This window comes from Lepisma saccharinum, chromosome 10 (assembly GCF_977018435.1).
Source record: "Lepisma saccharinum chromosome 10, izLepSacc3.1, whole genome shotgun sequence".
Classification (NCBI taxonomy): Eukaryota; Metazoa; Arthropoda; class Insecta; order Zygentoma; family Lepismatidae; genus Lepisma; species Lepisma saccharinum.
The window spans coordinates 34,101,401-34,117,364 of record NC_139238.1 but is presented as its reverse complement, the minus strand read 5'-3'; the positions used below and the strand labels follow the sequence as shown (position 1 = coordinate 34,117,364).

Below are 15,964 nucleotides of genomic sequence, written 5' to 3'. Positions count from 1 at the left end.
ATACAGTGGAACGTCGATTTTACGTTTTTAAGGGGGCTAAGTTGAAAGAACTTAAAATGGAGGAAAATTTTATAGCATTTTGCTATGTTGGGACCATCAAGATTGAATGTATAATGCGGGAAAGTGTAAAACTGGAGAACATAAAGTCTTGGTTCAATTGTACACTCACAGCCCAGTAGTACATGTATAACCGTAATTTGTCTATGGTAGTGGGCCCTCAAATATCTACCAGGAAGTGGAAGGTGCAGTGAAATCGAAACTTAAGTGAACATAGTCTCATCTCCATGTTAAAATGTAGTTTAGTCTATCTTTATCTATTATGAAAATGAAATAGATGATTGTGGGTTGAAACTGCCAATGCGACTGTTTTACATATATGTGTGTATGATTATTGTCACATTAAAATTATATTCCATTGTATTTGCTCGAGGGTGGGAGGCTCGAACGAGTACAAGAAAGCAAAAGTGGTCCCATGCAGTACTCTAGTCTCTACATGTTATGACTTTTTCCTCTGTTGCCATGCCTCTTGCTTGCGTCTGCAGTCAAGCAGACAAAACAAACTTGCCAACAACAGTACTCAGCAGTTGTTGCAGCCAGTGGTGGAAAGACCACTGAGTTATGCCTAATGCAGAAAAAGAAGGTAAAGTGCTCCCCTGTGCTTTGCACCACACCATGATGGCATATAAGGGGTGTGGAGTTAGGGCCCCACATTTTCTTGATCACGGCCGAAGGTGGGGGTAATGTGATCAGCACCACACCCCTGGCCACCTTTACCCCCCAGAGTTTCCTCCAGGTACCCACTTTACGATGCTAGGTGGATGCCGGAGCTGCTTGAACAGGTGGAAAAAATCCCGGGTCTCTCTCATGGTAGTCAGATGCCCTAATGACTGGGCTACATTAATGTGATATTGGTTCATGCCTTATTTTTTATCTTTGCGTATGTAGCTGTTTCTGTCTATTGTTTCAGACTTCACAATATGGTTATTGTTCATGTTTGATACAATAAATATGTAAAAAAACATGAGCAGACTTCATTTGATTTTTGTTATTTTGCCTTGCTTTTCTGCCATTTTTGGCTAATTGTGATGATGAGGATGTAGTCTATGGGCCAGTCAAGATGTTGATATAATTTGTGGGTACTAATTTTCCTTTATACCACAGTACCATGGTTAGGAATGGATGCCAAAATACCATGATTGCCATCTCAAAGTGGTAGCTAATAGAAATGGTGACCAATCCAAGATGGCGGATGTTGACATTTGAAAAAAAATAGCATATCTCTGAAACCAACGACGTGATCTCAACGAACTTTTTTTAAATGTTCTATATTTAATGCTATCTTTAGTTTTTCGATAGGAGCAACCATTAAGTAGTTAATCACGAATTAGTAAAAAAATCTGTATTTATTACTATTAATTTATATTTATCATTAATTTATTAATATTCTAGGCATCTGAGAAGAAAATGTTCCAAACAAACATTGTAGCATACACGCTTATCTTTAATTTGACATATTACACTTGTTGGTTTTCACCTTATGAATTATTACAGCCGAAATGTCTGCTTTCAAGAAAGTAAAAATCTGTAAAAACAGAAGACGGACTAGAGAAGTTATATTATATGGGGGGGGAATGCATTCACCAAAACACATAGACAGTTTTGTACAAAGCTGCCATGAGCAGAAATATTGATTGAGAATAAAGATGCATGATTTATCAGCTGAAAAGTTTCATCGCATGTGTCGAGCCAATTTTACCAATATCAAGTCCTTAAGAAGACTAAGCCCCACGACAGGTTAAGTTTGCAGCAGATTTTATGTATCAATCCATTTGAGAACGACACTCAGCATCCCCGTGCCAGTCTCGCCCTAACCCGCTGAGCTGTTCATATCACAGACAGTGAGAAAATCCGCATTATTGCAGCGGAACTATATTCTGCGCGCACGTTTGGGTCTATGTATGCGAAAAGTTGCTGCAAAGTTAACCTGTCACTGGGCTTAGAAGCAGATGCTTCATCCCCCCATTTGTTTTCTGAAAGTCGTCCTTGCTCACCAAAGCATGCTGAGAAACACTTGAAGAGCAAACGCATACAAAATTTTAATTTCAATCAATAACATTCTTCTATGAACATCGGTAACAATTAAACAAAATTAATGGCTAGTTAATACTACAAGAAAAACAACTATTATTATTATTAATAATAATATTAACAACAACAACAATACTAATATCAATTATTATGATTATTATTAAATGTGATTGTATGTATATAACAATAATATACTATTCAATAGTGTTACAATATGTGTAATTAAATAGGACTAAGGACATATGCTGCTAGAAGAATTCGATGCACACATTACATAATTAATTTGTTTTATATGAATTATAAGGTGAAAACTAACAAGTGTAATATGTCAAATTAAAGATAAGCGTGTATGCTACAATGTTTGTTTGGAACATTTTCTTCTCAGATGCCTAGATTATTAATAAATTAATGATAAATATAAAATTAATAGTAATATATATGGATTTTTTTACTAATCCGTGATTAACTACTTAACGGTTGCTCCTATCGAAAAACTAAACATAACATTAAATATAGAACATATATTAAGCTTTCATTTAAAAAAAGTTCGTTGAGATCGGCCCGTTGGTTTCAGAGATAGTCATTTTTTCAAATGTAAACATCCGCAATCTTGGATTGGCCACCATTTCTATTAGCTACCACTTTGAGATGGCAATCATGTTTTTTTTGCATCCATTCATAACCATGTAACTGTGGTATAAAGGAAAATTAGTACCCCCAAATTATACCAAATTCTTGATTTTGGCCACTTGGCCCATAGACTAATGAGTGATGATATTGATGAAGAGACACTTGCAAAGAACACCCAATCCTATGCCTGAATTCGAACCTGGAACCCCCAGCATCGTAGCATGCTGTGCTAACCACGGAGGTCAGCTGTATAGACTTGATTGTGACAGGATATTAATTCTCCTTTACTTATGTATAACTGTTAATTTTTTCTCTTCATAGGTTGGTGTTCCTCGATCTGTGAGGCGAACATTGCAGCGTGTTGCTGAATTAGGTTGGCTCCACAATTGCATTAGGCGCTTCTGTGAGGACAGAGCTCAAAATCGAACACTCGGCTTGGTATGCCAAAGTTTGGTGTCAGCTCTGAGGGAAGAGTTAACGGAATACTATCGGCTTGTTGCAGTGCTCGAAGGCCAGGTATGAAAACAAGAAGTCAAAAACAATGCTGTTTGAAGTTTGAAACTGGCTAAATTTCTTTTTATGTATTTACTGCATACTAGATACGAGATTTTTGCTGATACTCTGATGCTTGGCCCAAAAAGGTAAAGGTGTTGGGTTGGAAGCGGAACTAGGAATGAATTCAGAGGTTATACCATTGGCCAAGGAGGTCACAATAAGCTTCAATTTCCAGCAGTATTAACCCGCTAAAAGCCCTTTTAGGGTCCACGTAGATTTGATTCTCTATCCTTACTAATATTATTTAAGATTAGCTTTACCTGTGCATGATTTTAATTATCTTCCTCGATTCCTGTTTTTACACCAGAACCGCACTACTATCAAAGGTTCAAATTAGAAAGTTACCTTCACTAATTTCTTTTAAATCACTACAAAATATTTCATGCATAAGCAATCTTCAAACCAATTCACATAATCACTACGTACCAACATGAAAGTTCTACTTAATGATTAATACGTACTAACTTTTTTTTGTAAAAAGAATAAGCATGAGTCATTGCAAATAAGTAATTTATTCGTAACAACAACTGTTAAATATATCAGTACCATTAATAAACTCTGAACATTATTATCATTTCAATTGCAACAAAGTTTTTATCAATATGTATAGATAGGTTAATGTGCATTTATTTGGGATGTCCACATGTGTGCAAGTTTCAAATTTGTAATTCCACTTGAAAAATTAACATTTGTTGAGAATATATATATATATATTAGTTTTGAATTACTCTGGTAATAATCATGTTTGCATGATTTTTTTGTATACATGCTTTCTCGATCCATACATTACCATTAAATTTGGACCACAAGTAAATAAATCATAATCGAGGATCTTCACTAATATAAGCATGAATCTTATTCAACCTACTACTACCATATGGTTTCATGCACTAATAAATCAGAAAAATCATGCTTGCGTTTTAAACAACCATTTTTATGTTTCACATGGTACAAAAAATTTAAGTTTGTTTTTTTGCTTATGGTGCTTTATTTAAGGTGTGGTATTTGGAATCAAATGCATGACATAAGATTGGAAGAACTTTTAAAGGTTATGTTTCTTTGCCAAATCGTGGTTTTTGTGGGGACAAAAACAAATATTTTGCAATTGTTTCAATTAAACATGCTAGAAACATGCACCTATTTCAATTCACGCACAGTCATGGATTGAAGAAGAAGCATTCTTGTCTCTTTTCGCAATATGCCAAAACACAATGTAAAGCAAGCACAAAATTCACTGAAACATTAAATGCCATTAATTAATGTTAGTAGGCATTTTAAATGCATGAGCACAACTAGTTTGTTCACTTATTTTGGCATGTATTCATATAGTCACAATACACTAGTCATAATAATTGCCAGTTGTTACAGTACATACCTTTATGAAGTTCAACAGACCAAACCAAGTCCTTTGTACGTCGTGTTTGAATTGCCAGCAAACCATGAGTAAAAAGGTAGCACATAGACTGCTACGTTACGACGTACAACTATGCTTACACGGACAAAGGCAAAAGTGATGTTACTATGTGTATAGCAAACTATGCACTTTGTCTGGATTTGACATAGATTCATGAGGAAGCCACGTTGGAAACATAGTTGATAGATGGGAGCAAAGACTAGAGCTGCTGTGCATCTGTGGACCTCTACTGGCATATTAGAGAACTATCGCAAAAAGAACCAAATAGTGAAGTTCTATAAGCAGTTGTGGCGAGTACATAATAATGTTCCAGCCATAAAGGCATATTTAAATGCACTCGTCACAATACGAATTCTTATGACATATTTCTACCAATCGGTCATAAGATAGCAAATGTTCCTTGAGAAACACAAAAGCAAATGTTCCTTGAGAAACACAAACTGTACATTGACTGTAATTGATTTCGCTCTACAAAACTAGGGCTTATGAATTGCCCAAGAATCGAAAGAAAAGGGTACAATTTGCACTAAATTACTGGTTATTTATAGGTATATCGGTTGGCTAAAAATGTTGGTAAATTTACCAATGAACTGATTCACTGATATGCCTATATTCGCCAATACCGATAGTGTAATGATTCATCTGTATATATCCCTAATATACATAATTAAGTGTGTAGGGCTCTGCCTGCTACACGGGAGACCTGGACTCGATTCCTGGGGTGGGTGATCTGTCAGAAGTATTCTGACCTTGTCCCTGCATAAAATGGCTCTGTGGTTCACCATCCTCAAATGAATGGGTACGAGAGGAGTAAGGTGCTGATCACAGCACCAGAGCTAGGTGCTGATCACATAATTTCCAAAAAGATGGCCGAGACCTACATCCACACCCATTCTTGTGTGTCTTCATGGCCTTAATTGTTGGTTGTTGACAAAACTGTCCCCAAATCCCACTGTTGCCAAGTCTGTTGTTGTCGTATGATGTTTTTCTGTCTGAATTGTATATATATACAATATATGTTAGGGATGGGCGGATACCAATAACCGATATTCTACCGATTCGATATAAAATTAGAAATGGTCCTTGAAGAACCTGAAAGTTTCATTGACCTCCTTAATAAATGTGTTTCCAGGTGATGACTGCAGTTCAAAATAAATTGCATATTTAGACATTTAATTTTTTTTAGATATATTTGGCAGAAAAGGATGCTAAAAAATAAATGCAAAATTTGGGATGAATAAGACAGGAAAAATGAACTTTACATCTATATTAAAATTTATAAATACTTTGAATTGTTATACTTTTCAAGTGTTGGTATCAGTAGGAATTGGTGAGAGGATTGGCATTGGTATCAGTTCAAAGTAGCGTTGGCTCACCCCTAGTTTTAACCTTTATCTTTTACACTTTCTTCCATGAAGTATCTAAGTAGTTCTGAAAAGTTAGACTAACAATAGTGTGTGCATTCATGTTGAGAAGTGCATAGTGCTATGATTCATGCAGAAGTTTCTCTCAATGAAAATTTTACAATTTCGTTTGAATTCCAGGTGCAGCAAGAAGCAGACAGTCCCATCTGTGAGGAGAATTCATCTTTAACGCTTCGTAGGTTATCAGTGTGGACTTTCGATCCGTTGAATCGATTCAAAACTTTGTACGCAGTTGTGGAAGCCTGCAAGGACAAGAAGGGAGGGGCACTTGCATCAAGTGTTTACGGGTTTTTGCAGCATGGTGATCCTTTTGTGAGGGAGACAGTTAAGCATTTGCTTAGTGCGGTGAGTATATGCTATTTTTATTTTTAATTTTTTTTTGTTAACCTTTAGTTGAAATTTGTCCCAGATATGGGACGAAAAAGTAAGTGCCTTGTCATAATTTTGTGCAGATATGCACCATGCAGCTTTAGATACAATTATCAAGGGTTTTCCACACTTATATTTGTATATTGAGGTGGGAACACTGACAGTCCTTTCCGGAACATATTTTGCAATTGTGTTTTCCAAACTTCCCCCTTCCAACATGCCCATGTCAGGTGCTCGTGTCCTGAGTTGACAGAGAAGCAATAAATGCTTGGTATTTATGATGCTGTTTTCGTTCAAGCTTAGATGCTGTGACTCAACAGAGATAAGGCACACGGTCATCTTTCTTCTTGAATTTTTGGAGCTTGCTTGCAACAGGAGGTCCTGCTAAAGTGGGTGGGTAGGGAGGGGGGAAGGGGGTGGCGGGGTCAGATTTCTGTCACCTCTGTGCTATAAATGGAATGCAGCTGGAAGCTAGGAAGAAGCATGGACAAAACAAAGCTGGATGAAAAGGCTCCCCCCTGCACTTTTAGGAGAGGCCTCACCAGAATCCGTCTGAGTAGTGAATGTGGAAGACTGTGTTTTGTGTTTTTCTCATTTTGTGCTTCCTGGGCTGTATTGAACTTGTGTTAGTAAAAAAACAGAGTTTTAGATTTTGGCTCATTATTGAAATTGTATTGCACCCACAAACATGAAATAAGTTTCATTGTGTTGTGAAAGGTCCATTCATTGAAAAAAAGGCAAAAGTTCGGGTTTTGTTCCCAACATAGAAAGGGAAGAGGGGGCAAACTCCACATTTTTGTGTTTTTCATTGACATTCGGTGGATGCGACCCTCGCCCGTAACTTCCCCATGGTTGGGGCTTCCAAATTTTACACGGTTGCATGCGCTGATGTTCTAGCTGCAAAACAAAAGTTATCCGAAGTAGATTGGTCCCATAGTGCCAGAGTTATTACGATTTTTCTCCATTAAGTATACAAATTTAAATTTCGCACTAAAAAGCCTTGGCGACACTGGGCTTACTTTAGTCAGACCAGCACAGCATACTAAAGGTTAAGTCATTGGGGAGGTTCAGACCAATGTAACAGGCAACATAAATCTCTTGGAAACGGATCTTCAGAAATAAATGCAACCTTTTGTACCAGTGAAATGACAAACTGCATGTGTTGCTTGCATGTCACTTGGATCTAATAGCATGCATCATCTCACCTTGGTGTGTTGGTCGCTGGCCTCTCTGGCAGAGTGGTTAGCACCAGTGGCGTGCGGTGATAAATCAGGCAGGGGAACAGGTCACCTGCACTAGCTCCCCATCGCATGGGTGTCTTAATATAATACAATAGATCAAGTAAAATTCAACCCTTATTGAAATGTCAGAAGTGACAAACTTGAGGCACGTTAAAATTATATGACAATAATAATTTTAAAGCAAATGTGATATAATATAAAGAAAACATTAAAAATAAAATTGTTGATGCGCAACAAAGAAAAATTTGATAATATAAATTTATGAGTCATCAGAGAAAGAAAATAATATTTTGTCGTGACCTGTTTCATCTCTTTATTCGTAGATTAAGTTGACGTTTTTTCATAGAGTTGAGTATTCTTGTAATTCAAACTTTCTCAATCCAATAATGGCACACAGATGGTTGAGTTTTTCATGACGTTCGCTAGATTAGTCAGGGTGGCTACTGTAGGACCATAGTAAAATTCAAGTATAATTCCCGGTTTTCAAAGCGAACTTTACAAAAATTCAAGCAGATGTTTTCTCTATTTCAAACTAAGGTTTTACAGTCTCTCACCACCCACACACATACACACAAACAAATACTTATATTAACAATATATGGTTTGTGCGATTCCAATGAATCCAATAATTCTAATTCACTTGGACGGTACATATATATAATTTAAGGTGCGGAGTTTACATTTGTCATTTCACATAGCTACTCAGCAGTGGCGTGCCCAAGGGGGAGGTTGGTAGGGGTTATACCCCCCCCCCCCCTTTGGCCCAATATTCCTAAAGAAAGAACGTCAATGGTAGGAAAATATGACAAAATGAGGGCGGACTACCGAGAAAAAGTATAGGTAACCCCTCCCTTACAAAAATCCTGGGCACGCCACTGCTACTCGGGACTATAAATACATCTACAAACACAAGTCACATATGTTACGGGAAATAGTAATCTACGAAAAATTGTTAATTCTATAACAATTTTAAATTTACCTAATCAACTTCAAGATATTTTATCTTGCAATAATCTTCAGTCTATCAGATGGATTGTTCTTCAAAGAACACTAACAAAGCAAATGGATTGAGAGTATTCTGTTTTATTTTCCACGCAGCTTTATTTACCTTCCTCAATAAAAATAAAACCTAAACTGTGAAAAACTTGTTTCAGGTCATTAATAAATATGTATAAATTCAATGGAATTGGGATTTTAAAAAGTTGCAATTTTTCATGTCTACAGAGAAAATTTCAAGCAGAATTCACGCACAATTCCCGGAGCCAATAATTCACGCATAATTCCCAGAATTCAAGAAATTCCCGGTGAGTAGCCACCCTGTTAGTAGAAGTTGTTAATGTGACAAAACCCGACCTGTTCCAGACTCCCTTCTCAGGATTAAACAAGGACAACAATATAATTTGCCACTGGAAGAATATTCAGTTAATAATTTACAGAGTTGTAGTAACTCGTTTGAAAATGCTCTGTGTATGATTTCGTTTTAGTTTTTAATTCAGTTAGAATATGTGTTGGTTTGTTGTATTTTCTGCAAAGTTGAATGAACTAAAGGCTTTCGTCCTCGGCCGGTCGATCATACAACACTCGCAACATTCGCTTCTTGTCCTGCCACTTCATGCCTTGAAACTTTGGTCTTGGGGTTGGTGGAACAGGTGGATGTGAGCTGTTCCCTCGGAAGCTATTTCCCAGCGTTTAGCCAAGGCATTTAGCAGACGCTTAGACTGTAGAAGATTTTTCCAGTTCGTTATGAATGTCAGACGCAAGTTCTCAACGAGATTAGGAAGTTATAGACTTTCTACACTCAAATGTATCACTTGTGATGCGATTAAACTTCAGCACATAGCAAAAACTGGAAGAAAAGCGAATCCGCAATATCTCTCTGAGGGAACAGCTAGAGTGTTCAGCTTCCGTGGTGCTGTGGGGATCGTTTACCTCCGCGCGTGGTCGGAAATACTCTGCTTCAGACAGTAGTGGGCATGATACTAAGAGAGCATGGGGTGAGAACCATGATGCGTTGGGGGTAGATGACGTCAACAAACGTCCAGCCACGGTGAAAGATTTTCTTCAGTGTTACTTTTGGAAACGTTGATTTCGAGAGAAAAGTGTTCTTATTATGTTAATATAAATAATTTAAATAGCCCGAAAGCGCAGTAAGTAGGAGGGAACAGCCTGTTCCCTCTGTTCCATGGAGGGACCGCCACTGGTTAGCACAGTGCACCAGGGGTTCCAGGTTTGAATCCTGGTCGGGGATTGGTTTTGCTTTGTGTATGTCCCTTCATCAATTTCATCATATCATCATTCATCCTCATCATTGTGATTAGCCAAAAGTGACAGAAAAGCTAAGTAAAATAAACCAAATCAATCAATCAATGGTCTGTTTGTTGCCCATGCACAGTGAATGCTTTATTTAACTGTGCAATGGAGGGACCCATGTTGCTTGTTGCATGTCAGTTTGGCCTGAAAACTTTTTTTAACTTTATTTTATATTCATGTTAAGGGGAATAAACAATGTGGTAGATAATATAAGACATAAGCGAATTACTAAAGATAGATCCACAAAACTTACTTGTAAATGTTCTATTAATTTCGGTGGCCTCTGCCACCATCCACTTGGGAACTCGATGCTTTACTGTTAGGTTGACTTCCAGTTCGTGTTGTTTCCTCAACTACTGCTAGGGGTGCTGCTGTAGCCATTTCGTCTGCTGCACGTGATGGGTTTGAGTTGTAATAGCGGGAGTCAAACATGATGAGCCTGACCGCTGTCGATGTTCAGCTCGTGTGGAAAGTGCATAATTGCATGCGTCTCTTTGATTTTGGTGTCGATTAGGGTGTACAATGTATACCTAACAGAAACGTTTTGGATCCTGTGTTTGTTCAACTTGAGGTGCCTTGCTAGTCCGGTAGTGGGTTGGGATTTTTTTGCATCTGTTAAGTGCTGTTGTATACGCTCCTTGACTGATATGATGATGCCATATTGTTTCAGGGTCTTGGGTAAGCGATTGGATGTAGTCTCGTGGTAAGTTCCGCTTTGCTGCACCATGTTATGTTATGTTTTCTCATGATACTTAAAAGTTGGATTTTAAGAATAATGCTTGGACGTAATTGATACTAGTCTCTTATCAATACTGATTTCTTGAACATTGTATCAACTTACAATGGTTGATCAAGGTTGACTGAACATTTATATTTACAGAGGAAATGGAAAGTTTGACAAGCAATAAACTGTCATGATTGTCACAACATGATGAGATGCCAGGGGTCACCTCAGGTTTAGGGGTGCTTTTTTGTATCGCTACATCTATTGCATCACATCAGCACTCAACCTTCTTTACAATTAGCCAGATGTGCAGAAAAGCTAAGTAAAATAAGACAAACCAATCAACCAAACTAGTTTTTCAAAATATTTCCCATGTACATCCAAGCCCCACTGCCATCGTTGTGGAGGCTCGCTGATTCCTTTGGTGTACTGGGCTTCTGTTGTAGCCACTGTAGTACATCAGTGCTTCATCTGTCATGAATTTTCTCCTTCCCAGATGCTCTTTAAGGGGCATAGGTCAAAACCTCCCTGTGCATTTTGTCCAAGAGGTGATGCAGTCAAATTGGCTGTATTGGGCCAGGCATTCTTGTGGACAAGAATGATATTGCCAGATAGCATCTCAGGTCTTTTCGTGAGAATAACATTTCATGTTTTTCATTAACATTTCTTCATCAATGTGCAGTAATACTGGGCATTAAATGTGACTCTTTCTCCAAAGAAATCCACATGAATAACATCTTGCATGTTTCAGAAGACAGTTAGCAAGGTCTTTCAGCAGACAGCTGCACTTTGCTTTTTTGGGTGGAGGAGTGCACTTATGTCACCACTTCATGTTGCTTCGTTTGGTGTGGGGTGAAATGGTTCATCCATGTTTCATCACACATTGTGATTGGCTGCAAAAATTCATCACCTTGGACTTTAAACCAATTCTGGAGCTTTGCGCAGATGATCATGCATGTCCACCTCTGATCAAATGTCAGCTGTCATCTCGCACAGGCTTTAAAGAAGAGTAAATTCTCGTGATTGTCTCCATACTCTCAACGACGATATTCACCTCAGCTGCAATGTCCTGAACTGTCACCTGCCAGCTCTGAAGGATCACTTCCTTCACATGTTCAGTACGAGGGTCACTATTTATATTTTGAGCCTTGGCAACACTGATTGAAGTTAGGTGCGATTTGACGTTTGCACGGAATCGTCTGGCGCTATTGACCATAACGTACTTCAAATGTTTTGTCAATAGCTTCATTTGTGTTGTTTATGTTGCCTTGGAGATTGCGCGACAACAATAAAAAGGAATTAACTCGTGAATATTTTCATGCGATGATTTTTTACGATTTTCGACGTGGATTATCAAGACAAGAGTGCATCGATCAACTTACTTCCACATTTGGCGATGAAGCCCCATCCTTTGCCACTGTGAAATGCTGGTATAACGAATTTAATCGTGGCCGCCATTCGCTCACCGACGAGATTCGCGAAGGTTGTCCAAAATGAGTTGTTGTTCAAGAAAACATTGATGCTGTGCAAAACCTAATACTGCAAGATCGTCATATGACATACTGTGAGATTGAGGCAACCATAGGCATTAGTTCCACCAGCATATATAAAATATTACATGATCATTTAGCTGTGAGAAAGGTATGTTCTCGTTGGATCCCACACAATTTGACAAAAACTCAAAAAGATGCTCGTGTCAATTGGTGCAAACAAATGCTCAATAAATACAATCGTGGTGCTTCAAAAGACGTATATAAAATTGTAACAGGTGACGAATCATGGATATATGCATATGAGCCGGAACGTAAACAGCAGTCGATTGTATGGGTGTTTCAAGATGAACCCAATCCAACAAAAGTTGTTCGTGCTCGAAGCACATCGAAACAAATGGTCACCTGTTTTTTCGGGAAAACTGGTCATGTGGCAACTGTGCCTTTAGAGGAACGTAGAACGGTCAACTCTGAATGGTACACAACAATTAGTTTGCCAGAGGTCTTCGGTCAAATACGGAAAACAAACAAACGCCGTCGGATCATTCTTCATCAAGACAATGCCAGCTGTCACACATCTTGTCTAACAACCGAATTTATGAACAGTCAAAAAATCGAATTGTTGGGTCATCCACCGTACAGTCCTGATTTGGCACCCAATGACTTCTTCTTGTTCCCGAATGTCAAGAATAAATTGGGTGGACAACGTTTTTCGTCGGCGGAAGATGCCGTTGATGCGTTTATATGGAGGTGTCTCAAGAAGATTGGAAAAACTGCTTTGACAAATGGTTCGAACGAATGCAAAAGTGTATTGACCATAAAGGATAATACTTCGAAAAACAATAAAGCAGTTTTCAATGCCAAATTCCTGTTTTTTCATTGTTAGGCTCAAAATATAAATAGTGACCCTCGTATTTGTTAACATGACTGCAGTTAGGCGAATGCTCATTCGTTGTCCTTGTCCTTTGCTGAACTATTGACACTATTCATAAACTTTTGCCCATGACATAGTTTGTTCCTTATACTATACTGTGCTTGCAGTCTTCTCAAAAACCACAGCAGGTTTAAGAGCTGGGTAGAATTCTTGATATGAGCGAAAAGACTGCCAGAGCTACCGCCGAATTTTCGTCTTTCAAAAAACCACTATGATATTCCAAAATCTGAAAAATTACATCTGTTTAGAATTTCTTCTTGAATATTCACGTGAATCTTAAAGTGGTTTAATTTTTCTGTTGCCTAGATATTCTCAATAGTTTTGTGGCTACTTAAGCTGATTAAACTTGGCCAAAGGTTCAGCCAAACCTTCACAAGTAATTTGATTATGCACTACTGTTCCACAGCTATACACACCATGCCACACATTGGAAACTCATGAAGGATTACAATCCATCCTTGACATGTTTCATCATGCTGCAGTTATCAATTTTTTATGCACAAAAGTCTTGGTCAACTTTGAATGACCCTTTTAGTTCTTCAGAATACTACTGAAGTATAAAATAGTTTGACATACACAAGGTATTTGTATTATAAATTATGAAAAAGATGTGTGGAAATGTGACCTAATGGTAGAATATTGCACCAAATGGTATTGAAAAAATCATTGGCAGGCTTACCAATGCACTGATATGTTTGAATTGCCTGATAACTATAGTTTACTGATTACTCTGCCTCATCTCTAATGTGTAGTGTATCCCTTCTTTTTAACAGGTTTGCAAGCCAATGTATGTAATGCTGAGTAGGTGGATTTTGGATGGTGAGTTGGAAGATCCGTATGGAGAATTTTTCATCCATGCAAAACCTTCCGTAAAAGGAGAAAGGCTTTGGCATGATAAATATGCACTGATGTAAGTATTATTATTATTTGGCAGTAGTAGATATTTTTTGTAATGTTCTACATATTCAAAATGTAATTAATGTGAATTTCCATTCAATTGACTACTAGGTTACAAATATTTAACTCAAGAAAACATTTGCTCTGTTCTTGTAAGAGAACCACCTGATGGTTTTCAAATCGAGTTTCAGACATTAAAACTTGGCTATACTGTTTGGTACCACATACAGAGTAGGCTCGATCCGGAAGTTTAGTTTGCCATGGGACACTTGATTTGTTAGAAGCATGTACATGCAGTAAATAAATCATCATTTTTGGTATCAAAATGCACAGACTTTTCTGTATAAACATTTGGTGATATGCTGACTGAAATTTAAAATTTTATTATGAAATTCTACATTTATTGCACAAATTTAAAATACCCATTCTTGTAGAAATATTCATAATCTTCACTTTGTGTCACCCATGTGAAAGGCATGGAATATTATTGTTTTTCATACTGATAGTGTTAATTTTCCTTCGATATATACCTTCGCTTCCTCAAGCTTCACCACGTTATGTGGCTTCTTCAGGAAGTAGAACAAGATTTAGTTAAAGTATGATAAAAGTAGATTGAGAAAAGGGTAAAGATGTTAATAGAGTTGCCCTGGTGCAATGTGTATCCTTTCACATCTATTATCAGTGTGAAAATGGTTGACATGTGGTGAGAGTTGTGTTTTATTTCAATTATAGGGTTTTATTTCCTTTCTAAAGAAGACCACTTTCCACATTTTACTGTAGAAGTAATCATTCATATTTGGAAAATGAGAGATGCGGTAGTAAATAAATACAGAGAAACTAGTACTACTTTTTCCACGAAACTGTTTTTTTCATAGTTCTATTAATTTCAGTGGTCACTGCCACCATCCTCATTGGTACAAGTGCAAGAAGTTGCAACGAGGCAGTGGCAACTGAAATTAATAGAACTACGAAAAAAACAGTTTCATGGAAAAAGTGAGTACTAGTTTCTCTGTATTTAAGTAATCAATGTTGGGGAATATTACATAACTCACAGGATAATCCAGTCTCTCCAAACTGTTGTTTCTAAAAAACTGCAAATTTCATGTTTTAGAGGTTATTTTAGACATTGTTTATATAATTTTGCAAAATATGGTTGGGAAAATGCACTTCTTACTTTTTGAAACCTCTGGGTAACTTCTCATTCTGTGTTGCCTTTAAAAATTAAATTATATATGTTTGTGTTTATACTTATGAATTGTCCACATATTTATTGTTTTATGTTTCTGCATATCTGATATGGACATAAAATTACTCTGAGATTAAGTTGTGGAAATTGTGGAGTCCCAAGTTGTTTCCAGTGGTAGATGTCAACGTGGATTACCAAACACCCAGCTTTGTTCCATATAATATATTATTTGTATTTCACGAACTACACTCCTCACAAAAAGTTTGGAATATTGTTACGTTAGACAATAGGTGATAGATACGGCCTTGGAATGCAACAACACATGGTATCTGTCTGGTAGACATTCTCGTCTTTTCGCCGACATATGCCACCTTGCCTGTCACCCATTGCTTAATAGATTAATATTCCTAACTTGTTGTTCCCAATATAATATAATATTTGTGAGGAGTGTATTTTATATAGGTAGTTCAGTTCGTTATCTAATGCTTGACATGTCATTCCAGGAAAAGCATGGTGCCAAGTTTCATTCCCATGACGCAAGCAAATAAGATCCTTGCTACGGGAAAGAGCATCAATTTCCTGCGTGAGGTGTGCCAAGATCATGTTGCAATCAGAGGTCGTGATGTCATGAAGCATGCTCTGGAGAACACAAGTGGTAAGAGGCACTTCCTTTGTTTGCTGATTGTGTCTAAGTGAGCAAAT

General features: G+C 37.5%; 1 protein-coding gene across 1 annotated transcript in view; it reads left to right on the top strand.

The window, feature by feature from the left end:
* Nucleotides 1-15,964, top strand: part of LOC145993857 (gamma-tubulin complex component 3 homolog) — a 56,373-nt gene that overhangs the window by 23,034 nt on the left and 17,375 nt on the right. Inside the window, exons 7-10 of the mRNA XM_083129713.1 lie at nucleotides 3,040-3,234; nucleotides 6,232-6,456; nucleotides 13,953-14,089; nucleotides 15,766-15,917. Coding sequence (XP_082985839.1) covers nucleotides 3,040-3,234; nucleotides 6,232-6,456; nucleotides 13,953-14,089; nucleotides 15,766-15,917 — 709 coding nt within the window. The remainder of the gene's footprint in view (nucleotides 1-3,039; nucleotides 3,235-6,231; nucleotides 6,457-13,952; nucleotides 14,090-15,765; nucleotides 15,918-15,964) is intronic.